Below are 26,269 nucleotides of genomic sequence, written 5' to 3'. Positions count from 1 at the left end.
TCCGGTACCAGGAACCGAACTCACGACCTTGCACTTGCCAGGCAGGTGCTTTGCCGCTGAGCTAAATCCCCAGCCCCAATAAATGCTACTTTGATCTTATGACTTTATATGTCTGAATACGTAAATTATTTCATCTGCCTAACATAAAACCTTAATGGTAAAATATAGAATTGGAGCTGTAAAGTATTTGGGTAACTGTTTGAATTGCACATGGTAAGGAAATAGCATGATAATAAAAGTCCTGAGGAATAATACAATGTAGCGCCAGTTGTGGTGGCACACACCTGTAATCCCAGCACTTGGGAGGCTGAAGATTGCCATGAGTTTGAGGCCAGCCTGGGCTACATAGCGAGACCCTGTCTAGAAAAATGAAAAAAAATATATATATGGTGGATAAACGGATGAGAAGACATATAAAAGGGTGAAGAAGACTGTGTACAAAGACAAGGACGAGTACCTCAATAGGTAGCCAACACTTTACAGGTAACCAGCTCAGTCCCCAAACATGTAGAGGGCCATTGGTGAAGCTGGAGTCTATGCAAAAATGTTAGTCCGTAGAAGGGAAAATATAGCAGTCCCGCTATTCACATTCTTACATTTAAGTCGAGGGATCTAAAAATTCAGAGCAATTTCCTGAGGAAACCTTTACTGCACACAGTCTTGCCACTTGATACAGGATGTCAGAAGCCAAACCAATTGGAAGAACTTACCTATTTCTGTCTCCAGAGCATCCTATATTTGAATAATGAGGGGTAAATTGCTTTGTTCGGCACTGAGCCCACATGTAGGAAGCCTGTGTTAAAGGCACAGGGTGGTTGTGGTGTAACCTGTACGGGAGCTGCCTTCTCCCGTGTTTCATTAGGCTCCAATTGTTGGACATTTTGGGGAATCATGGCTTAATTCATGCTTAAAAGCATCTACAGTCTACATACTTGCGTTACACTTTAGCATTTGAAACTTCTTTGAAATTTTAACGTGGTTTTAATATATTTTAAAACCTATTTTTAGGGAGTAAGCCCTGAACCAATTCATTTGAAGATTTTTTCACCCAACGTTGTCAATTTGACCCTTGTGGATTTGCCAGGAATGACCAAGGTGAGGAGTCGCTGTTACTCGTGGATTTGGTTATTTTCACTTGAGCTGGGAAGGTTTTAATACCATGTGAGCATAACCTGCTAGTTCTGACCTCAGACATGAACTGTCCTAATGCAGACTGCATTGCTCCTTTCTCCTGGAAACACTGCTGCCTTGGCTGCCAGGCTCCCACACTCTACGGTTGCACCTCCAGTTTCACAGGCTATTCTCTTTCAGTCTCTTGCTGGTTTCTTCTCATCTCTCAGTATTTGGGGACCTCTTGTTGGAGTCTCAGATGTCTAGTAGGCATTTCAAATCTAACTTGTCTAGTACCAGATCCTGACTCATTTGTCAGCTACATTTGCTTCTCCTAGAGTCTTCCGACCTCAGTGAATGGCAACTTGAGTCTATCAGTTGCTTAGTCAAAAAGTTTGTAGTCATCTTTGACATTTCTTTGTCTTTTGTCATATTCCCTGTCAGGAAATCCTTTTGGCTCTCCTACCTTACTTTTTTCCTAGCAATCTTGCAAGAGGCAGAGTGTGACACTGAATGGAGTGAGACAAGCAAGTGGCTGGGTTGGTGAGGAGCCTGTCTCTGGACGCAGGCCACTGGCTTGTCAAGGAATGGCTGCTTCCACTGCTGAGCTGTGTTTACTCTTCTGCTGGAAAAGGGTTTCTTGAGGGAACAACTTTACTTCCAATAATGATTCATTGGGGTCTAGCTGAGTGACATCTCTCCTAGGAAATGTGCTCCGTAACTTGAACTCGTCCCATGGAAATCCTTTGGAAGCTATGAAATCAGACACAATTGGGAGCTTATTGCTAGCCAGGAAACACCGCCCCAGAAACTTGCCACTGGGTGTCAGGATCTGAAGTTTGCCCACAGGCTCAGCATTTTCTTCCTTTGGCTTGGGAGGCGGGGCTTGCTCTAAGGACAGTCGATGACCTCACGTTTTTGTTCTTTGCGAATCTGCTCCCGACGAAACTATTCTGCCACCTCTCTCCTGAGCTTCCTGCTGCTCTGTCAGCCTCAGGTGAGGCAGATGTTTGCTAAGTTGCCTGGGCTGTGCTTGAACTTGTGATCTTCCTACCTCAGCCTCCCAGAGTGCTGGGATTACAGATATATGCCACTACACCCAGCTCATCTTACCTTTACAGTATTATCTGTCTTGGTTACTTTTCTCTCGTTGCTGAGACAAAATACCTAACACCCATAATTAAGAGAGGAAAGGTTTATTTAGCTCACAGTTTGTGGAGGTTTCAGTCCATACTCGGCTGGCTCCAAGCAGAGTGGCACATGGCAGAGGGCACATGGCTGTGGAAGACAGCAAAAGCAGCAAGAGCAAAATGGGAGGAGCAGCAGGAAGAGCAAGCCTGTTTCCCTCCCTTACGTTGTATGCGAAGTATCCGCCCCAGGGCAGGTGTAGCACTCACACTCATAATCCAGCGTTGGACCATGGATTTATGAAAACTCTAGAAGCCCACCCCATGACTGTGTGAGGCTTTGGGGGGACATCCAGACACAAACCATAACAATATCTAAAATTTTATAGTGTCTGAGTCACTGTCTCAGTCCTGGGATCAATTGACCGACAGCCACACCTCAAAAGAGGAGCAGTATAGTTTGGTTTTTAGAAAACATACATAGTAAGCTTTCTCCAAGGCAGGAGGAGCATGGTGGAAGATCTGGAGAGGGAAAGCTGCTCACAGCATCATAGTTGGGCAGCAGCGAGAAGGGAAGACTGGGGGAGGGAGACACCCTGCAGATCACCCCCAGGGACCGACTCTAGTTCCCACCTCTTCCGCCAGCTCCCACCTCCTGGTCAGCTCTGACCCAGTCACCTTCCAAAAGCCCACCCTCTGAACGCTTGAGCGTTTTGGGGACGTTTGAGATTTAAGCCATCGCAGTGTCTCACAAGATCATAGCTACTGTCCTGAGGTAGCCGTTATCATTTTGTCCAGTTAGTGCAGTAATGATACTAGGAAATGACAGATCTTCCTTGTCTGTTCTTAACTAAGGAGCCACCGTAATCCTGTTAGGGTGGAAATTAGATTGTATCATTTCTTGGCTCATGACCTTCCCCAAGGGCTTCCCCATTCACTGAGAACAACAGCCTGTGTTCTTGCAGAGATCTGAAGTATCTACTTGATATGCCCTTGTTATTCTTCCAGTTTCTGCTCCAGCTTCCTGTCCTTGTTATTCACACACCCTGGAATATTCCTCTCCCAGATACCATGTTTTCCCCAAAATAAGACCTAACCAGAAACCAGCCTGTGCTTGCCTTACTTGCTATCCCAGTTCTCTTGCTCAGTGGCTGCTCCCTGTGTATCTCTCCCTTACAGCTATTTCTGCTATTTCTCTCAAATGTCATTGTCTTGGTGAGGACTTCCTGCTTACTCACTGAATTCTAATAGAGTCTAGTTTTAAAACAATAGGTTAAAATGGCAGTCTTCTCACGTCATGCTCTAGCCTCCGGTTCTGCTCTGTTTTGGTAGCCCTTTCTGTCACCTGCATACAGTGAGTGTATTCACTCTCTGCTTCTCTTACTAAAACACGGCTCCAAGAAGACAGAAATTTGGATCTTTTAACCAATTCCCTACTGTAACAATCTGACATGCAGAGTAGTAATACTTGAAATACAGGGGAGTGTCGGTAAACCCTTGATAGATGAATGGATGAGTTTGTCTCTAGTGGGTTAAGACTGACCAATACTTAACACAGGATTATGTTTAGTAAACATTTGCACAGAAGTCGTCTTTTGATAGCAAGAGTTGACATTTTGGGACTTACATATTGCCAAATTTAAAGTACCACTATAGTCTTTTTAATTTCTTCATTAGTAGATGGAGAAATACCTATATTCTGTGATTGTGTGGGGAAGAAGCTGGGCTGACTTTCATTATTAGTTCCTTGCTCGCCTCTGTTTGGTTTAGGTGCCTGTGGGTGATCAACCTAAGGACATTGAGCTTCAAATCAGAGAGCTCATTCTTCGGTTCATCAGCAATCCCAATTCCATTATCCTCGCTGTCACTGCTGCTAATACAGATATGGCAACATCAGAGGCACTTAAAATTTCAAGAGAGGTAGATCCAGATGGTAAGAATGGATGTTAATATTTTATAAGGAATTTTCTACCTGGTAAGCCTGAGGTCCTGCGTTTGATTTCTGGTACCCCCCCCCCCACAAAAAAAGAAAGAAATTTTATCTCTAGTTAACAAAGATTTTTAAAAGTAATACATTCCTGTTTTGCATAAAATTTCACATCGAAATTCTGCTGGAAAATAGTTATTAAGTTGGTATGCAGGCTAACCAAAAATACTTCACACAATGCCTATTTTTACAATAATTACCTAATAATTTTAACAATAAAATGAATTTAGAAAAAAGATTATGCAAATAAAATGATTTAGGTTTTGGAATAGCCAACTTTTAAGGATAAATAACTCAGTATTTAATCACTATAGATTATCATACAGGAGAGAAGTACGCTGTTGTACATTCTGCAAAAGTAGAAAACGTTTACATTCTCAAGGCATGGGAAAGGTAAAATTCTTTTGTGAAACAAAATTCTTTTGCAAAAATTGTTCAGTGAACATCTGTCCCCAAGAATGAGTTCGTACTGTGGGTCAGTGACGTTAACTGGAGATGCGTAGGGTGTCTCTTACTCTGTATAAAATTCTGAATTGTAGGAGAGTGGTTATTACTGCTGTCGATAAATACTCTCATTGCCTCAGGAAGAAGCCAATTCTTTTCACTTGCACATTTGGAAGTTCTGAAGGCTGTGTCATGTTTTTCTTTTCCTGATTTGAAGAACTTAAAAAAAAAAAAATCTTACAGGAAATGTGAGTGCTTTAGGGTATTGACTAACATTTCCATAAGCAGAAGCATTAAAACTTTTTTATTTGAAGTTGTAAGAAAGTTTCTTTATGAGCAATTAATATTCATTTCAGTTCGATTAAAAGATAAATGACCAGGAAGCTTATTTAAATTTTATTTATTTTTTTATATATGAGAAGTCTCCTGCTTTTATTTTATTTTATTTATTTATTTATTTATTTTTCCCCGGTACTGAGGATTGAACTCAACACCTCATGCTTGCCAGGCAGGCGCTTGTGCCGCTGAGCTAAATCCCCAGCCCCTAAATTTTGTTTATTATTTGACGTAAAATAGTAAGCATTTTATTTGTACTGACTAAAGTGACCCTAGAGCCATAGAGGTGGGGGTGTGGGTCAGTGGCAGAGCCTGCACTCAGCACATGCGAGGCCTGGGTTCAATTCCCAGGAGCAAAACTTTAAAAATAAAAATAGTGTGAAATAAAGTGATCCTTGTACAATCAGTGTGATCATACTTCTGATCTAGTAATCTTAGTCTGGTTATACATAGTAAGGAAATCAACCCAGTATTATTCATAGTATCAGAAAATTTAGGAGCAACTTAATATGGCTAGCAGTAAGTAAATTAAGATGACAAAATATGTTGTAATTAAAAGGAACGATTTGAAGGGGCTGGGGATTTAGCTTAGTGGCAAAGCGCCTGCCTGGCAAGCGCAAGGTCGTGAGTTCGGTTCCCGGTACTGGAAAAAAACCAAAAAAAAACCAAAAAAAATAAAATAAAAGGAATGATTTGATACATTTGGAGCAACATGGAAAAATACTTAAAATTTAAAAATGCCCTGTGTAAAATTGTACATTATTTAGAGCAGCTAGAACTCTTATATATTGATGGTGGGAATGATACAGTTACTTTAGAAAACAGTGTAGGAGTTTCTTACAAAGTGAAATCAGCAGGTCCATTCCTAGTTACCTATGCTAAATGAGAACCTGTGTGCATATAAAAATAATATGCAAATGCCTGTAGCAGTTTCTGTTCGGTATTCATAGTTTCCAAAAACTTCAGTTGTCATTTCTTAAATGAGGAATGAATACCCAAGGTAGTGTAGACCTACACAGTGAACACTGCTCAGCAGTGAAAAGAAATGAAGTGTAGATACACCCTGCAACGTGGATGGCTCCCGCAGGCACTTCGCTAGGTGAAAGCAGCCAGCACGCAGGGCTGTGTACTGTACGTTCCGGTGATACGGCATTCTTACAAAGCCAGGAGTAGTACAGGACGTGGGCTTGCTTGTATAGCACAAGGAGCTCTCAGGGGCAGTGGGACTATTTTGTTTTGAGGCGTTAGTGACAGACCTGTCTGCACTTGTCACAAACAGTAGAGGTGAGCGCTGTGGATATGCCTCAGTGGTGGAGTGCCCGTTTAACATGCCAAGGCTTTGGGTTCAATCCCCAGCACTAACAAAAACAAAAAACAAAACAGAGACCACCCCCCCAAAAAAACTCTTCATGCCAGAACCAAAGTAAGTGTTAAAGAAACAAAACAGTTTGTCCTAAGAGCTAATTAAAAAAATTGCATATGAAAACTTTTTTTTTTGCAACTGTACATGACGTTTAAGGTTATGTAAAGCAAAGCTCAGAAAAGTATTATCAAAATGATGGAAGAGGAAATGTTAGTTGGGATTATAGGGAAGATTTTCCTTTATTAATACTTAGTGGCTTTATTTAATGGGTCATTTTTGTTTCTTTCCTTTCGTTTCCTTCCCCTCCTCTCTCCTTTCCTTACTCCCTCCCTCCTCCTTTTTTTTTTCACTGTCCAGGCCGCAGAACCCTTGCTGTAATCACCAAACTGGATCTCATGGATGCGGGTACTGACGCCATGGATGTGCTGATGGGAAGGGTTATTCCAGTCAAACTTGGAATAATCGGAGTGGTGAACAGGTTAGCATCAAGAGTAGATCAGAATGCGATACTCTCATTTCAGACCAAGTATGAATTTCTAAAATCAGTCTGAAATGTCAGACTCTGTCCTATTTTGCCCCTTCTCTATAATGTTGGTATTGCTAAAGAATTTACTGCTCTGACGGGAGAAAATAGATGCACTAAAGCCTCTTGGAGGTATTTCTACTGGAAAATGTTTCCGAAGTAAGCAGTGCCACAACATGGAAGATAATTTAATAGCCAGGCTTTAACTGTTTCAGTCTGTTATTTAAGCTATTGTCTGAGAAGGGTACTGCCTATGGAGGAAATAAATGATCTGAGTTGTACCCAATCAAGAATGTTTAACAGATTTGTTTAATCTCAAGCATTGGTGATCCAGTGCATTGCCAGGATGACTTGAAGAAATTTTATTAAAGTTATCCTAATTATAAATAGCTTTGGAAACTATTATTATATGTTTAATTCCAGCTATTTTGCTCTTCAGGCAAGGATGTGCTATACTGCTTTTGTATTTGTACATGATTGCTCTTCAAGGTAACTTAATTATTTTTGGTAGAAATTAGTTGCCTTTCTATGAATGAAATACAGTTGACTGTGATAGAATTACATTTTTGTACCTGTTTAACTGCTTTTGAGTATATTAATGGTAACAGAGAGGCCTACACTTTGCAGGCCTTAATGACCTTATGAGTCACATAATTCAGATTTGAGCTGTGCTAAGTAATGTATGGCCTTGGGTACATTAATCTCTTGGAACCTCAGTCCCTTGCTATAAAGTGGGATAATACCTATCATGCAGAATTATTGTGAGAATTAAATAAAACAGTCCATGTCAGGTATTAGATGGAAGGTTTTGTTTTGTTTTTTGAGACAAGGTCTTACTATGTAGTTCAGACTGGCCTTGAACTCAGTATGTAGCCCTGGCTGCCCTTGAGCTCCTGGCAATCCTCCTGTGTCATTCTCTCGAGTGCTGGGATTACAGGCGTGCACCACCACACCTTGCCCATGTGAGGTATTAGGGAAGAATACATAGCACTGTCATCATCGCCAGAATCATCTAGGGTAGGGAGAGGATGACAATTTACTTTAGTTGAACAGTTCTGTTACTTTCCAACCTAGGAGCCAGCTAGATATTAACAATAAGAAGAGTGTGACTGATTCAATCCGTGATGAATATGCTTTTCTTCAAAAGAAATACCCATCTCTAGCCAATAGAAATGGAACAAAGTATCTTGCTAGGACTCTAAACAGGTAACATTTTCTACCTTTTGTTGTTGTTTTTTTTTTTTTTTTGGTTTTTCTCCGGTACCGCATTTTCTACCTTTTGGAAATGAGACTTGTTTTGCCGACAAATGACAAATATTGGAGAACGTTATTTGTGTGCAGTCCCATGTGTTTTTACCTTTCCTCCCTCCATCCCTTCCTCCTTCCCTCCCTTCTTTCTTTCTTTCCTTCCTTCTTCCCTTCCTCCCTCCCTCCTGTCCTTCCTTCCTTCTGTCCGTCCTTCCTTCCTTCTGTCCGTCCTTCCTTCCTTCTGTCCGTCCTTCCTTCCTTCCTTCCTTCCTTCCTTCCTTCCTTCCTTCCTTCCTTCCTTTCCTCCCTTTCCTTCCTTCCTTCCTTCCTTCCTTCCTTCCTTCCTTCCTTCCTTCCGTACTGGCAATCAAACTCAGGACCTTGTGCTTGCCGGGCAGGTGCTATGCCACTGAGCTGTATCCCTGGCTCTGTATAATAGGTTCTTCTGAAGTAGTTCTTTCTTATTTGTATTTGTGTGGTTTAAATCATGTAGTCTAGAATATTCAAATGAATTTTAAAATGTGTTAGTAACATTGAAAATTTTGACAGTTTTGAGGTTATAACTGGATAACAGATGACTTCATTTCTACTTGTATTTGGGAATGGAATTAAAATTTGAACATGGTTTATTTTTATCTATTGTAAAAGATGATGAAACTACAATTATGTAGGTAAAATTGGGCTGAGCGGCTTAACTTTTTTGTGGTAATTGCAACAATATGAAAATAATGTGCATTTTTTTCCTAGCGGTTGCTGCAGTTTGATGGGTTCATGGCAGATTTCAGGAACATGGACCAAAATATCTTTGTGTCATTTTGTTTGTTAAGACCGTTCACTTCTTGTCTGAGATTATGCAATGCTCTTGTGATCCAGTGCTTCCCCCGCCTCACAGCCACACGGTAGAGCAGTGGGCGCTTCTGTCGCCAGGTGTGGGTTTCCCATACCCTGTGGAGCAGTTCTCGTGATATTCATCCGAGGAGTCCTCTACCAAGTCATTCTGATGCTGCTAACCTAGATGGCGTCAGGCCCCACAGGCGAGGCTCAGCCCCACAAGACTGCTGCTCTGCTTCCCGCGCAGGGTGCAAGCACAGGGGGTCAGCCCTCCCTCAGGCTCAGCACATTTGCTAGAGCAGATCACAGGCTGCGGAAAACCCAACTTCGTTTAGCCACCTACTGTAAGTGATAGCCCAGAGGATGCAGTTGGAGCAGGTGGACAAGGCGAGGCACATGCGGGGGGCACAGAGCCTCCATGCCCTCGGGCCCCACCCTCCGGGAGCCCACGCAGGCTCAGCTCCAGGAACGCTGTCTGCTGAAGTTCCCACGGCAGCTTCATTCTGCAGACACGACTGAGCACATCACTGCCCTCAGCGATCACCTCCACCTTTGGCTGAACACCCACCCTTGTCTTTCTGGTGAGCAGCCCTCATCCGGAAGCTCTTCAGGGGCCCAAGGTACCAGTCATCTCCGATACTTAGTATTTTTTTTGGTACTGGGAATCGAACTCAGGACCTCACGCTGGCCAGGCAGGGCTTGTGCCGCTGAGCTCCCCCCCAGTCCAGCCGTCTCCTTAGTACACAAAAGATACTCTAGAGCGCTTAGGGCTTTGAGGAACTGAGTGCCAGGACATGTGGAGGAAGAAAAAAAATACATGTAATTGTTTTTTAATATCACACTGTTGCATTGTTTCCCTCATTATTTGCATTTTATTTTTAATTAATTAAATATTGGGGCTTCTTGGCTTTTTGAGACAGGGTCTCACTATCGTTCAGGCTGGCTGTGAACTCACTGTGTAGCCTAGGCTGGCTTTGAACTCGTAGCAGCCCACCTGCCTCAGCCTCCCAAGTGCTAGGATTATAGGCGTGCGCCATCACATCCAGCTATTTGCATTTTAAACATCTGACTTGTTTGGAGCGTTAGAATAAACAGTTTTACCGTCAGACTCTCCTCTCTAATCTTCCTAGGTTACTGATGCATCACATCAGGGACTGCTTACCAGAGCTGAAGACCAGAATCAATGTTCTAGCTGCTCAGTATCAGTCTCTTCTGAACAGCTATGGCGAACCTGTGGATGATAAAAGTGCTACTTTACTTCAGCTTATTACCAAATTTGCCACAGAATATTGTAACACTATTGAAGGAACTGCAAAATACATTGAAACTTCAGAGCTGTAAGTAAAACATTTTTGTATATATTTGGCTACCTATATTGCTAGGTCACTTATTCTTTGTTACAGCACCTTTAAGACTGTCCGATTGTGATAGTTTATGAAACAAGAATTTCATTTTGTAGCAACGATAGAGTGATGAATGGTATTTGTATAAAAATGTTTTATAAACTGGTGCACAATAAAACTTTGGGTTTTTAAAGCACTATTTCACTAGATAAAATTTAAAATTTTTTAATTGAGCTTTCAAAATGTTCGTTGGTTCTTTAAAGCTGTAATTGTTCATGGAAACTTAGACGATGCAAATAAGTAAAAAGTAAACATATAAAGAAAATTATCCTTAATTTTACTAACCAGAGATAACTCCTAAATTTAGCATTGACCTAGACCTTCTTCTATGCATCTGTATGCATAAATGCCTGAGTTCTACCTTTTTGAAACTCAGGTGCTATACATGTTACTTGGAAAGTTATTTTCTTAGATCGGTGTACTACAAACTACTTTCTAATATTATATACTAAACTATCAGTCTGAAGATTTGCATGTATTTTACTTTTTAGATGCACCCTAATTTGTTGAACCAGTCCCCTACTGTTGGACAGTTTGTTTACAATTCCAGTAGCCCCTGTAATCCGTGGGATACACGGCAAGACCCCCTGTGGATGTCTGAAGCTGAGGGTAGTCCTGAGCTCCACTGTTACTAGCACTGTGATACCAACCGAGATAGCTGATCTGATAACTAAGATGGCTCAAAAATGACTGATGGGTGGGGTACACTGAACAAGGGATGATCCTGTCCCAGGTAGGCGGCGAGCGGTTTCATCACGCTGCTAGGAATAGTGCACAGTTTAAAACTTGGGACTCTTTTTATTTTTAGAATTTTCCATTTAATGTTTCTGTGCCATCACTGACCTTGGGTAAGTGAAACCTTAGAATGTGAAACCATGGGCAAGGGGTGGCTAATGCATACACAAGTATAACTGACTGGAAGCCTGCGTACGCACATACCTTTGGAGCATGTATCCAAGCTAACCCTGAGGATAAATTCCTAGAAGTAGAATTATTGGACGAGAGGGTATGGCATTCTCCAAGTGTTCATTACATATTATAAACTGTTTCACTACTGGCACTATGTAAAAATGTCATTTTCTCTGCCTCTTTTTTTTTTTTTCTGCCCTGGCTGCCCACTCTTATATCTCATTTATAAAAATGTTCTATTTTTTGAATAGACTCTCAGGAAGTTGCAGAGAAATGTATAGGGAGGTCTCATGCATGTCACTGTAGTACAATAACACAAGGAGAAAATGACCATTAGTACAGTCCACAGAACTTACTCAGACTTTACCAGTTACACATACACTCATCCGTGTACATGTGTAGCTTTTGTATGACTTGGGTGGTCTTTCATATGACTTAACTCCATAGATCAGGGTATTTGACAGACTAATTATTGAATGGTTACTGTGTGTGTGGCATTCTGAGGTTAATAAAGATAATTCCAGCGGACCTTTAGAAAGTTTACTGGGTAATGTAGGTCAAAGAAATATGAGCCTCGAATAGGTGCAAAAGTATGATTATTTAAATACTTCTTATTGTAAATTATAACACATATCCAGAAAAGTGCAAGTAACGTCTGTGTGCGGTTTTATAAACTGTTAATGAATCAATGGGCTGTGTCCACCTAATCAAACTTTCAGGACACTGAAGAGACTGTTTCATTTCTCTCAGGGACTGGGAGAGCTGTATCGTTAAGGAATCTGAGTTGGGCTCAGAACAGAATGTGGGAAGGTGGTAGGGGAGGGCATTTTAGGTGGGAACAGCACGGAATAATGCAAGATGTATTGGAGAGTGGCATGCACAGGAGTGGGATGCAGCGGGAGAGGGGTCTAGAAAAAAAGCTGCAGAAGCCTGGAATGTCATGCTCAGAATTGAGAGAACTTGTAAAGGTAAAACCCCCTTGATCAGAGGTATAAGCTATTGTAGGATAATTCAGCAAAGAGAAAAGCTGGAAGAAAAGAGACCAACGACCAGTAATTTTAACAGTGTAATTTAAAAGTACAATTTATTGGCTTGGATTACATTTGTAATATTGTACAACTGTCACTGGTGTACAAGAACTTTTCATCACTTTGAGAGAAATTCTGTACGTTTTCTGCAGTTCCTTGTTGGTCATCTCTTTCCCGGTCCCTGGTTACCTCTAATTCTTTCTGAGTTTGCTTATTTTAGATATTTCACATAAATGGAATCATACAGTATCTTATGGTTGGCTTATTTCAGTTAGCGTAATGTTAGAATACTACCTTTTGCCTGAGCAACTATAAAAAAGTATTGATGTATAATGTGGTAAAAATAGAAAGGAAGATTTGGGGAGATATTATGAAAGTATTTGTAGAATTCAACTGAACTTGAATAAGAATGTAGAAGTTAATCCCAGAATTTCTAGTCAACAAACAAGATGGGAAACATAAGGTGCCTAATACTGAAGTGAAGAGATTTGTCGAAAGGAAAAGTAGGCAAACAATAATTCAACAGTGAAGAATGATTTTTACATTGTAAGTGTAAATATTCTCAGTGTAAAAGTGAAAATAATTCAAGAAAGAGCATTTTGCAACATCTAAAGTGCACATTTCAGCATGCACGCGTGTTACTGGAACATGGCTGAGCTTATTTGTTTATATACCTTGTTTGGCTGATTTTTTTCTTAATGTCAGTAGAGTAGTTACAGAAACTGTATGACCTGCAAAGCCTAAATATTTACCGCCTGGCCCCTTTAAAGAAAATGTTTACAGTCTTCAGATTTTGTGAGTCAACAGAAAGAAAGCACTGTTCCCTGTCTTTAAGGAGTACATAGGCTAGCAAAGAACCTAGGGTGGAGAGAAGCTCTTTTAACAGTTCTCAGTTAACTGATAATTTCTGTCCAGGTAGTTACTGTGTAAACAAGTGTATGTACATACCTTTCATGGAAAGGCTCCTTTTCTCATAAGCAAAACCAGACAGAACACCTGAGATAAACTGGTTCATTAATGATTCTGAGAATACATGGAAATAGAAGTGAATGAAATGCAATTGTCTATGAAAGGTTCTCAAAATGATATGCTTAAAGATTAGAGACTTTCTAACTTGGAGTTCTTTTTCTTACAGTAATGAAAGTAACCATATACTTCATTGCCTTTCAGATGTGGTGGTGCTAGAATTTGTTATATTTTCCATGAGACTTTTGGGCGAACCTTAGAATCCGTTGACCCACTCGGTGGCCTTAACACTATTGACATTTTGACTGCCATTAGAAATGCTACTGTGAGTATGCTTATCTTTCAGACTTCATAAAAATGAGATGAAAGCTTTTTAGAAAAACTTATTGTCCTTTTAATTTATTTTGCTGTTTTACTTTGAAATGAAGCACCACTATTCATGAAAAATATAAAAAATCTGATTTATTTTTAAGCTTTGGGAAGAACTGAGATTACATGGAGCTTTATGCTTTATTTTCTCAGGGTCCTCGTCCTGCTTTGTTTGTGCCTGAGGTTTCATTTGAGTTATTGGTCAAGCGGCAAATCAAACGTCTAGAAGAGCCCAGCCTCCGTTGTGTAGAACTGGTTCATGAGGAAATGCAAAGGATCATTCAGCACTGTAGCAATTACAGTACACAGGTCACTGAGAGAAGTGTAACGGGTTTCAGGTGTGACTAGTAAAGGGTGGGGGTGGTGGTTCCACAGGGCAAGAAGAAGTGTACCTGAGATGGGCTAGAAGTTGAAATCTGTGGTACCCTTACCTAAAAGTGATTTGCAGGGATGGTCTTAAATGTAGCTTCCTGGTCTGATTCAGTATTTTAGACTCAACTTTCATTAAACAAAACAGACTTACATGTTTATGTCTTTATCACGTATAGGAATTGTTACGGTTTCCTAAGCTCCATGATGCCATAGTTGAAGTAGTGACTTGTCTCCTCCGTAAAAGGCTGCCTGTCACAAACGAAATGGTGAGCCACTGTGTCTCCGCTGTCACTGTAAACAGTATTCGTAAAGCTTCAGTTTTAGCTTGGCTGCTTTTTTATATAGCATTGTGATTACTTTAGGGTTTAGGCGTGTTTCCCAATGTGTTGGGAGATAAAAAGAGTGAGTTTCAGTCTTATTTCAAAGGAAATTTTTCAGTAATTCTTGTAAGTATATTTTTCTTCATATTTAAACCATTGCTGGCCTGCAGCCACGAGTGTTCATAAGAATGGAATTATCGTTGAGGTTGTAAATAGCTTTGCTCTGTTATGTACTGGTACTACTGATTTAATGGGAAGTTAGTTCTGTCTTCAGTCTTAGTAAACCAAGCCTTTATACCAAGTTCTTATTTAACTGTAGAGTACATCAGGGTAATCTGGCCTGTTCTATAGTTTGCTTATTCGACAACGAAATACTATAACGTCAGAGTTACTTGCTGCTGTTGTATGGGTTGCGGCTATCCATTCCTGTCCCCTAAAAGCTGACATTGACAGAAACATGAGATAAGCACTTGAAATTGCCCTTTGCCTCTAGTTGTTAGGTGGGTTTTTTGTTTCTTGCTGGTCACTAAAAATGCATTTGTTTTCTTGGCTATGGATGATAATACAAAAACCATCCTCAGAAGTATAAAATATAAGTGATGCGTGTCACACCTCACCTGATCTCAGAATCTCCCCACTAGTAGCAGAGCATCATTGAAACTTCGTTTGAATAGATGCTGTTTACCCATTTCTGCACCAGTAAGTGGTGTTCTGACCCCTGAGATTTGTCAGGACAATACAAAAGACATATGAAAATTTAAGTTTATTCTCAGTAACACTTAGGAATTTTGTAGAAGACTAGAACTTATTTTCAAGTTTTTTTTTTATTACTATGGCATTAAACTTTGAGCCATATTTTGAACCACATACTATATATTATCTAGATGCCTCATAATTAAAGCAAGTTACTACCTCAGGTCTAAATGTATCGTTTATCCAACTAAAGTTAACATCTTCAATTTTACATCTGATTATAAACTGTTTTCTTATTACTGAAATTGAACTGAAATTTCAGCATGGAATAATGGATTATCTAAAATTTGAATAGCAAAGTTTCTTATTAAAGTACCAGGTATATAACTTTTTCCTAATAGTAGGATAGTTCTGTTTTAATGTCAGTTTTCCTCCTGGGAAATGCAGTTGTAGATGCTGAAAGTATAAATAATTAAAAAGCTGGGGCCAAGGATATAGCTCAGTGGCATAGCACCTGCCTGGCAAGCACAAAGTCCTCAGTTCAGTTCCCAGCACAAAAAAGAAAAAAAACTAGAGCAAGTACTTATTTGCTGTAAGATTGATCGATTGGAGTATAATTGTTGAGTACTCACTTAGGTAAGAGTTTCGTGTACTTCTCCAGTATTGTCTGTTTAAAAAGCCTTACATATAAATTTCTCCAATTAAATTAAGGTTGACATATTTTTGGGTACTTCACCTTATTTTTTTCTAGGTACATAACTTGGTGGCAATTGAATTGGCTTATATCAACACAAAACATCCTGACTTTGCTGATGCTTGTGGGCTAATGAACAACAATATAGAGGTAAATACAATTTGTCTTTTTTTAGAGATTAAAAAATCTGTTGTAACTAAGTTATATCAAACTTAAATGGCATGGATAACTATAAAACAGATGTGCTGTATTAGTACCTGTTATATGCAAGAAAACATGCTGAGGTCATGACATTGCTTTCTTTAATTTAATTGTCAAAACCACCCGCAGGTGTTATTCCTTCTGCTTATGCAGTGCAACTTTGGATCTGGGAATTTACTGATTTAGTGTTTAGTGTTGGCTTCATTTCAGTAACTGTAGTTTGTTAGGTTGAAGTACAGTATATAAAACACAGTGCTTAAATTGCTTTGACTGGGCTTCGAGATCTGTGAAAGAAGCCTTCCAGGAACGACGTACCTTGCCATAAATTGGAAAAGCAGAGTACTCTTCTTACCACTAGTGGGGTAGATGCCTGTCATTGGGCTTAATGTATCCAGTTCTGTACGATAGCAGATAGAGCCAGTGCCTGGAGCTGCAGCAGTTTATCCAAGTGCTCTTATTTTTTGTTTTCTGTTACTTTTCTCCCAAATCAATAAGTTACCCTAGTACTGCTTAATAAAGATGGACTTGAGGTGCCCCCCATCCCCTGTCTTTTTGAGACAGGGTCTCACTATGTATGTAGTGCAGGCTGGCTTCGAACTCACTTGTGTAGCCCAGGCTGGCCTCAAACTCACGACAATCCCCCTGCCTCAGCCTCCTGAGTGCTGGGATGACAGGCGTGCGCTACCACATCTGGCTCAAGTCCCCTTCTGTATCCACGTTTCTTCTTCTGCATATGAGACAGTTGTAGACCTGGAACATGGGAAGTGGAAGGCCCTGCGGTTATTGATTTCGGCTGTGTTAAAGCAGATGATAAGTCTGACGCACAGGTGAGAACAGGTACTCGTTCTGTGCCTTTTTTTCTGGGCACTCTTATGTAGAAAACAAGGACTTCCTTTTTAACAGGTGTTAGAATAAGTTCTTAGCTACAAACGTGGAATTTTTTTCTGTTGCAGGGAATTCCAAGATACTTACAATAAGGTTCTTTTAAAATAAAAAGTAGGCTAATAAGGGTTTTATTAAAAATCGGCACATAGACAGTTCTTGAGTTTAAGGATTTAGTTCTTGTAACTGAGAAAAGGACTTCAGGGGCAGCTTGCACTTGGGGCAGTTCTGCTGTGCCGCTGAAGTCACACGTGATAGGATTCAGATCAGTATTTCTGCAGATGAACATGCCTCTAGCTTTAATCACTGCTGCGAGGAGTGAGGCTGGTATCGGTATTTAATGTGATATTTTCAGTGTCTGAGGAGGGTGCTGTTGCTAATAGACTCGGAAATCGAGGTTTAGAGTGAGTGGGTCACCAGCCGCTTAACAAAGCCGGTAAGCTGGGTCTGCAGGTGCCCGTGACCGGTCAGCTCATAACTGGTTGGTAATGGACTTCGGTGAGAATTGCTCTTCTCCACGTTCCCTGCCTGCTGCTCTGTGTCCCTCTAAAAATGTACATTTTAACACGCTAACTTTTTATCAAAGTGTTGAAATTATGTATTTCTGCCATCTATTATCACTGGATAACCTCCCATGAAAAAATAAAAAATGGGCCAAATTTCTCTCAAAGACAACAAAACCCTACATGAGACACATCTGAGGCTTTGCTGACTGTTGTGATTTTGAGAGCGTTCACGAAGTTCTTTCTGTGCAGGGTCAATTCTGACGTATTTACTCTGAGTGCTTTTTTACAGCATCACTCCGTAGTGATGCTGCCTGTGAGGTCACTGTCACCATGTGCGCCCTTCCTTCCTTACATATTCTTGCCCCTGTGGTGGTGCTTGGATACAGCAGGTGTTTAGTGTATGTTGATTTGGATCGAACAGTTTCTGTAGCTTTGTGTCACAGTTTGATGGGATTAGCAGTTGATCAGTCTGTTAAATTAGCAAGGTTACAAAAATGTCTATTACAGTTGGGTGTGGTGGCATGTGCCTGTAATCCCAGCACTCGGGAGGCTGAGGCAGGAAGATCCTTGTGAGTTTGAGGTCAGCCTGGGCTACAAAATGAGCTCATAGGCCAGCCTGAACTGCTTAGTGAAACCCTGTCTTAAAAAGACCAAAAAAAAAAAAAAAAAAAAAAAAAAGTCTGTTGTCAGCACTCTGGAGATAGTTTAGGGTTGATAAAATAGAACATTTTAGAAAGATAATCACGATCACGTATACATCTTCAAGTGATAGTTTCGTTGTGTGGAAGTTGTCTGAATTTAACACAAAAGTGTGCAGATTAAAGTGACTTAAAAATTTCCTGTGACCTGTGCACTTCACATTCTCTGTAGTGCGCTGAAGGCGTATGTTCTGAACGGTTTTAAGTCAGTATTTCCTAATTTAGTGGGAAAGGGAGAGATGTCAGTCTGTTGCCCCTTGTTTGAGAATCTTTAGTGTACGGAACCACCGTTACTGACATTGTATTGTATCTCTCAGGTGCGTTGGGGCAGAAAAATATTGAGGTGCTTTGGGTTAAATGATTTGTTTGTTTTAAAATATAGTTATGTCATGAGTCCCAACAGAAAGAGGATATGATCTATAAGCTTTCCACCATTCTCACCTACGGGGAATATCTTTTAGTAGACATACATCTCAGTACTCCAATCATGATCATCACTTTTGTTTTGCTTGGTTGTGTTTTACAGGAACAAAGGAGAAACAGGCTAGCAAGAGAATTACCTTCAGCTGTATCACGAGACAAGGTAAAAGAATAAGTTTTTAAAGCATATTTCAAATTCCTTCAGATGGACTGGTAAGCCTCAGAATATTACCCAATTCTAGGAGTAACTTTTCTTCTCTTTTTAATACTCCCCTGGAACAGTTTCACTGAGTAAAGGTGCGCAAGTTTCAGATAGGTTTCGAATAAATAAAATAGTATTTTGAATACACTGGAATAAATGCTTAAAGGTGGCTTTAAAGCATTGAGGTTTCTGTTTTAAAAATGTTCAGTCAGCTTTGTTATAGAGACTTCATTATGATTATTGGAGAGCGAAGACAAAGTATACGCCTGGCAGAGGTTTTGATGACCAATAATAACAATAATAGTTGATACATTAAAATACAATCATGTTACCTGGAGAAAAAGGTCTTATTAAATATCAGAACTAAAGAGGCTTTGGATTTAGATTTTTCTAGGTTTCATTCGTCTGAAGAAAACTTTTACCAAAGGTGACAGTAGTATAGAAAATAAGGCAGAATAACAAGTTTTATCTCCCATGATTACATTGTTTTTCATGTTATTTTACTATTTTATTACACAGGGGAAAAAATTCACATTTAGACTGTTTCTGAGTGCACTTTTGGCATCCTTGATTTTTTCCCTGCATTTTTGCCTTTAGTCTTCTAAAGTTCCAAGTGCTTTGGCGCCTGCCTCCCAGGAGCCCTCCCCCGCTGCTTCTGCCGAGGCTGACGGCAAGGTCTGTGTGGATTCCTCTCTTCGCCTGCATGCCTAGTTATGGGGTGCAACCCAGTCTTCTGGGAACGGTACACGGAACGGAGTAGGATAGCAGTTTGGGCTAACTGTGCATATTTGATGAAGTACTGTGATCATCTTTTGTTTGCAATATAGAAGATGCACACAGAAAAAGAAGTTAAAGAGGAAATTATCCTGCATTTTTAAAAATTTCAAACCTTGATATTTAAATCTTGCTTGTTAAATTGCATGTTTTAACATATCTCTTAACAGTTAATTCAGGACAGCAGAAGAGAAACTAAAAATGTGAGTCTCTTGCTTCAGAACGGAAATGTTGGTACCCTTGGTTCCCACTGAAACGTTGTCTTTAAACCATTGAAGAATTTGTTTGTAGAGTGGCATCTATTGTTGTCTGTGTTAATGTTTTTAATGTTCCTTTTATCTAACCCTTGTAAGATGGCAGTAACTCTAGTTTTAACACTGTTCTCATTAACAGTAATAGGGTGTTTTGTTACCTTCAGCTGTAGTTTTGAATTTCGAGTTTTGGTAGGGAAATAGGATTTTAGAGATAGAGATTGTACTTTTGGACATTTCCTCTTAAAGGCTGCGTTTTGTCCAGGGCTAATGGGTAACCCTTTAATGCTTCTTTCTCATGCCTCCCATCAGTGTGCGCTTGTCACTGGAAATACATAGCTTTGGATGTGCTTCAGCAGCTAAGCAGACTGCAAACGAACAGGACTGTGAGAGCTTGAGAGTGCCGCCACTCTTGATGACCTTTGTGGCAGAAAATTAGATAATGTATAAATTATTTGGTCTCATTCCTAATTTTCCTGCCACTAGCTCCTGTTCTTACCCAGGTTCAAGCTTCTGAACTTGAACTGAAGCCTTATAAATAAATGTTGCACCTTCTCTCAGCCCGCTGTGTTCAGATATTACAAGAACCATCCAAATCATTGCACCAGTTTTATTTCACTCATGGCGTCATAGTGAATGTGTTTGCTTTCCTTAAGGTTTCATTGTCATTCATGTATAATTAACAAGCATTTAAAAGTGGTCATTTTAAAGTTATAGGCAATTAAAAATTATATAATTTATGTCTATGCTCAGATGTACCTTACTGCAATGTAGTACAGAGATTTTGACCAGTATTTCAGTTCAATATGATACCCCAAATTATCATCTTTATAGCAGCTGTCCCAACACTCTTCTGTTAAAATGTATACAACCCATTCTTAAATAGTAAGATCTTAAAGAGTGTCTAAAAACATCTTTTGAGATGTTGATGAATTATGTTAGGTTTTTTTTTTACAAGCAAAGACTCTAATCAGTATCCTAGAAAGTAAGGTTGCAGAAGCAATTGTGTGATTAAGTGGTAGCACAAGATTTCTCTTAATGGACATTTCTCAGGAGTATGGATACTGAGGGAGGTTAGGTTGATTGTTACGTTCCACATCTGAGGCAGATTACAGTGACTATCAGCCTAGGCAAGGGTGCTGAACCTATGGCACACGTGCTGCAGCGAGCTGTTTGTATCATAGAAAGCTCTAGATGGTTCACCATCACTGGCCTAGAATATAGCTGCATTTCTTCTATTGAAGAGTTTCTACTTACACCGATTTTGTTCACTATTAGGAATATGAACTAATTTGAGAAATAAATTCTTATGTTTGGAGACATAAGTTCATATGTTTAAGAGTAAGCTGGGTGTAGTGGCACACACCTGTAATCCCAGCACTGGGGAGGCTGAGGCAGGAGGATCGTTGCGAGTTTGAGACCAGGCTGGGCTACAAAGTGATCTCAAGGCAGCCTGAACTGTATAGCAAGATCCTGTCTCAAAAAGACAAAAAAAAAAAAAAAAATTAAATTAAATTAAAAAAAAGAAAGATTACCTTGAAGAGATTAAATGAAAGGTAGTTCTCTGTTCCCTTGTGGAAACTTTTAATTAGTGGTTTTACTTTTAAGGGCAGCTTATACTTTTTCCATAATCTAGTGTTTGAGGGGTGAGAGAAGAGAAAAACATTTGAAATGTCAGCAAATGACAAAGAAAAAATTAGGGCCTCTATTGGTTGATGCCCTGCAAACTTACAACTGAATGTCTTATCAGATAGCTCAAGTTTCCAGATCTACATGCTGCTGGCATCCCTTTCTGACCCCATTATCTGTCCCAGTAGATTAAGCTCCAGAGGGGGACTAGGTGTGTGTTCTTAACTACTGTCAAAGTAAGTGGACGTTGTTTAGTTCATGTTAGACATGACGTAGCTGGTATAGGTTTTGGAACATGTTTTTTCAGGCCGCATCTGGAGGTGGTGGGGTTGGAGATAGTGGTCAAGAACCCACAACAGGCAACTGGAGAGGAATGCTGAAAACTTCAAAAGCGGAAGAGTTGCTAGCTGAAGAGAAATCAAAACCAATTCCAATTATGCCAGCCAGTCCACAGAAGGGCCATGCTGTCAATCTGCTGGATGTGGTAAGCCATGAGAAATGTGGTGTAGGTGACCAAGTGAATGACCACATTAATAGGAAAAAAGACAAAAGGAACTACAAGTCGCAAAACTTACTTAACCTTTGAATGTTGATAGGATTATCATTTCAAAATGGCGCAAAAGTAATGTTTCCCACCCACCTCATTTAGCCGGTTCCTGTTGCACGAAAACTGTCTGCCCGTGAACAGCGAGATTGTGAGGTTATTGAACGACTCATCAAATCCTATTTCCTTATTGTCAGAAAGAATATTCAAGACAGGTTAGTATTCCTTAACATGAATGACAGGCTATAATTCTGCTACGTGAGTCGATGCTGTTTTGAAAATACATGTATTTTTTTAAATTGAGTTTTTTTCCTAAATCAAATGAATTATCTGGTATTCTTTGCATGACTGTCATAGCAGTACTCGTAATCCGTTAGTATAGACTAGGACCCGATGTATTAGCTAGAAAAGCTATTAAGAAATACTCTTTTGTTCTGTCTGGTTGTTACACTTTCAACTAAGAAAATTTTTTTTCTGAATTTTAATAGGTACTGTCATTGACTTTGGCTTATTAACACTGGCTTGCCTTTTGAATGATTTGTTTCTCTGAAACATTAAATAAATGTCTTTTATTAGGAAATATCTTCTCATTCTAATTCAAATGTTTTTCATGTGTCCACTGCCTATTGTCTTGTCCATCATTGTTTATGATGTCATTTTATGTTAAGGAGAAGAAAATTTGAGCTGTTTGGAAAACATTTTAAAAATACTCTATCCAATTTGTGGTGATCTATTAGCAAATTAGAAATTTTACTGGAGAGAATAAAAAGCTGGATACTCTCTCTTAGCACTTCATATTAAAGCAATGATTTTATCTCTGTAACAAGTTATCTTTTTTGCCTGTAGAATATTTGAACTTTTAGCTTGTGGTAGTAATAATAGTTCTTAGGTGAGTATGGTGGTACATGTCTGTAATCCCAACAGTCTGGAGGCTGACATGTTTGAGTCCATCCTAGGCAACTTTAGCAAGATGCTGCCTGAAAAATTAAACAGTGCTTGATGGTCTACACTGTATGCTAAACAAAAAAAATTCTAGCCTGTAGTTTTTCTTTTACTGCCCCTTCCTCTACAAAGGTTTTTATTGCTGTTCTTAAGAAATAATTCATATATACCATACAGTTTCCCGTTTTAAGTATATTTTGCAGTGGTTTTTAGTATATTCATGAAATTGTACAATGATGCTATCTAGTTCTGTAACATCTTTATTATCCCATGGAGAAATGCTGTACCGATCAGCAGTGACTCTCCCCCTACCCTAACCTACCATCTCTTATCAGTTTGCCTGTTCTGGACATTTTGTAGAAGTAGGAATATATTAAATACAGGTTTGGTCTTTTGTGTCTGGCATCTTTCACTTAGTGTTTTTAAGGTTCATTTACATTGTACTTGTAAAGTACTTCATGCCTTTTTATGGTTAATACTAGCTTATATAGATACCATATTTTATCATTCATTAACTTACAGATATTTGAGTTTTTCATATATTTTGGTAGTTATGAATAGTGCTTATTACAGTGTTGATACAGTGGATGCAGTGAATCAAAAGGTACAATATCAAGAATTGTGACTTTTCTTTTGCTTGATTATAATTAAGTAAAAATCTAAAGAGCGATTGATTATGCCATTAAAGAAATTTCATGGTAGCTCAGCATTCTTATTTAGCTTTGTTATTTTGAGGCTAGAGTCTAAGCTCAAATTTTTAAAAGGAATTTTGCCAAAACTTTGTAATTTGGTTTTGTTTTGCAGTGTGCCAAAGGCAGTAATGCATTTTTTGGTTAATCATGTGAAAGACACTCTTCAGAGTGAGTTAGTAGGACAACTTTATAAATCATCCTTATTGGATGATCTTCTGACTGAGTCTGAGGACATGGCACAGCGCAGGAAAGAAGCAGCTGATATGCTAAAGGTATTACTGTTAAGCTTTTTTCAGTTTTTATACTTGGGTTGTACATGTAAAGATACTCATTTAAATAGCTTAAAATGCATCTGACCTTTGGCTAATACAGTCTTTATATATAACAGTAGGCTTTTTCCTTTTTGGACTTGATTAGATTCAAATTTCAGAGAAGATACTAATTAGTAAAAATCTGCTACATAGCAAATGGAGAAACTTCTCTACATAATTCAAATTAATATCGTAAAGTAAGCATTTAAAGTTTTTATTTCCTTTAATGCAGGCATTACAAGGAGCCAGTCAAATTATTGCTGAAATTCGAGAGACTCACCTTTGGTGAAGAGAGCTATATAACAGACTTTGTTGACTTGAAACCTGCTAGTTACTGCCCATTGAGTAGAATTTTATTTATGAACTACCGGGTACTGCAGTGATGCAGATCTCTTCATGTGAAGACTGGCTATAAACCGAAGTGTACAACGCATTACAGAACAAATCACATTTAATCCAAATAATAAATGGCTGTTTCTAAAGTTTTCCTATACATATATATGTCTATCTTGTGATAGTTTTATTTGAACTTAAGAACTGTTGATGTTCTAGTTGTACAGAGCCACTTGCCTGTGGATAAGATGACCTGTGTAACTTTTGCTAAGTTTTAAAGCTGCTGCCATAGTCCTTGAAGAAGAAAGCACCAAGACATTTCATGTAACTGTAATGCATGCACTGTATCAAGTGACTGGGTTGTGAGTGGGTTGGCAAGTTCCTCACATATGGTCGCTGTATTCCACTTGCCCTTCAGTTTACAGCTGTTAAAATCTCTGCATCTTTGCTGTGTTGGTAGGAAAGCTGAGTTAACAAAAGGATCTGGAACACTGACAAAGATGGGTACATACTGTGTAGTTACATAGTTCTTCCATCACTTTGGGGTCCATGTTGCACTTGTGTGTTAAAAATTAAAATACAATTTGATTCTAACTTAAACCTAAAAGTATGAGTCACAATTTACTGCTTTAAAAACAATCATCCGGGCTTGATTATCTTAGTAAGAGTTGGTAATAAGGGCGAGTTCCTGATCCAGTGATGACCTAAATATGTCTCTGAAATGAGGCACTTAGACACTAGGCTCCAAGATTCAGTTTGAAGGGGGACTTAAATCAGTGTTTTCTCTGTAGTAGTTTGTAATAGCTGCTTTTTCTCCATACCAACAGAATATATTGGAAGAGTGCTATGAAAATACCACTTTGTTATTTAAAGGAAATAATCACACACACACTCTGAAAAGGTTACCATTAATAATGCATAGAGGGGTTGGGAATTATGTTTATCATTAATACTTTCTGTGTGTGAAAACTGCCTAGGTAATTCTTGGTACAAAGCACATTAAAAATCTTAAGCTATGAGTAGAAATCCTTAGGACACATAGCTCTATCGCTAACAAATAACATGTTAAATAAGTAGTATAAATATTAAAGTTTCTTTTCCGGTTATAACCAGGTATTTGTGAAGGGTTACTGGCAGGGACAAATTATGAGTATGTTAACTTTAGGTATGGTTCCCATTTACTAAGAAATAATGTGTTGCAACTAATCTTAAAGAAAAAAACAAAATCAGTCCAACATAACTTCTGCTTGAATTCATTGATCGTTCCAGCTTGACAGTTAATGTGTGCTACCAAAATCTTAGTACATTTATTCCTTTTTTTTTTGGTACCGGGAATTGAACTCATGACCTCGCACTTGCCAGGCAGGCATTGTGCCACTGAGCTACAGCCCCGGCCCAATCTTAGCACTTTTAAAAATGCCTTTGCTATCATTAAACAGTTTCGAAATTATAACCATCCATGATTTACTTTTTTCAGACAGGTCAGATGACTGCCATTGTAGCTTTTTGAATTTGCAAAGAAAAAAAAATACTATGTGCCTTTCTCCAGCACATCAGACAGATTTCAAATTGACAGTGTCAGCTTTAAAAACATGCTATGGTGATGCACCTGCTAGTATACTGCTACACACTTTGTACAAAGAAAAACAGGCAAGAAGCTTATGGAAAAAGAAAGCCTTCTTTTGTTGGCTCTTAAACTGGATGAAGTTCAGAAATGTGGAGATGATATTAGGCATATTTATAATAGATACCTGTAATGTTCTTCCTGTGTAAATAAAACTGCTGGTATGAAAGAATATTGAAGTTTGTCAATAAGTAATTCTTACCTACTTCAGAGAAAGGTTTAAATACACTAGCTTTTAAACACAAGAATCTACTTCAGAATTTAGTAGAACAGCTTAAACCATACCAAAAACTTTATAACTTTATTAGAGTATAATTCACTCAGTACTAGAGCTCCACTTTTGCATGACCGTGACTTGCTCCGAATAATCCTGGTAGCAGCTTGCCAGAATGTGAACACTCGAGCCACTACTACATACAAGGTTTTCGGATGAAATCTTCTGAACCTTTTATGTATTTTACTCGATCCTCTAGAGGAAATGAGAGTGCTGTTACCTTGATGTTTCAGATGTGGAAACACTTCCAGAGGAAAATTAAC

General features: G+C 39.1%; 1 protein-coding gene across 10 annotated transcripts in view; it reads left to right on the top strand.

The window, feature by feature from the left end:
• The window catches only part of Dnm1l (dynamin 1-like), a 55,750-nt gene extending 29,846 nt beyond the window's left edge, over positions 1 to 25,904 (top strand). For 4 of the 10 annotated variants that reach the window (XM_005407112.2, XM_005407114.2, XM_013505924.1 and 1 more), the window contains 16 exons: positions 1,009 to 1,095; positions 4,008 to 4,170; positions 6,725 to 6,845; positions 7,965 to 8,096; positions 10,100 to 10,306; positions 13,480 to 13,600; positions 13,798 to 13,953; positions 14,193 to 14,282; positions 15,781 to 15,873; positions 18,537 to 18,593; positions 19,230 to 19,307; positions 19,577 to 19,609; positions 21,594 to 21,770; positions 21,936 to 22,045; positions 23,577 to 23,736; positions 24,008 to 25,904. In XM_005407112.2, coding sequence (XP_005407169.1) covers positions 1,009 to 1,095; positions 4,008 to 4,170; positions 6,725 to 6,845; positions 7,965 to 8,096; positions 10,100 to 10,306; positions 13,480 to 13,600; positions 13,798 to 13,953; positions 14,193 to 14,282; positions 15,781 to 15,873; positions 18,537 to 18,593; positions 19,230 to 19,307; positions 19,577 to 19,609; positions 21,594 to 21,770; positions 21,936 to 22,045; positions 23,577 to 23,736; positions 24,008 to 24,064 — 1,842 coding nt within the window. In that variant the 3' untranslated portion in view covers positions 24,065 to 25,904. The remainder of the gene's footprint in view (positions 1 to 1,008; positions 1,096 to 4,007; positions 4,171 to 6,724; positions 6,846 to 7,964; positions 8,097 to 10,099; positions 10,307 to 13,479; positions 13,601 to 13,797; positions 13,954 to 14,192; positions 14,283 to 15,780; positions 15,874 to 18,536; positions 18,594 to 19,229; positions 19,308 to 19,576; positions 19,610 to 21,593; positions 21,771 to 21,935; positions 22,046 to 23,576; positions 23,737 to 24,007) is intronic. The other 6 variants (XM_005407113.2, XM_005407116.2, XM_005407119.2 and 3 more) reach the window with 3 other exon arrangements.
• The last annotated feature ends 365 nt before the right edge of the window (positions 25,905 to 26,269 follow it).

The sequence above is a fragment of the Chinchilla lanigera genome, unplaced genomic scaffold (genome assembly GCF_000276665.1).
Source record: "Chinchilla lanigera isolate Chin_1 unplaced genomic scaffold, ChiLan1.0 scaffold00104, whole genome shotgun sequence".
Taxonomy (NCBI): Eukaryota; Metazoa; Chordata; class Mammalia; order Rodentia; family Chinchillidae; genus Chinchilla; species Chinchilla lanigera.
The sequence above is the reverse complement of the archived record's forward strand: the minus strand, read 5'-3'. Positions and strand labels throughout refer to the sequence as shown.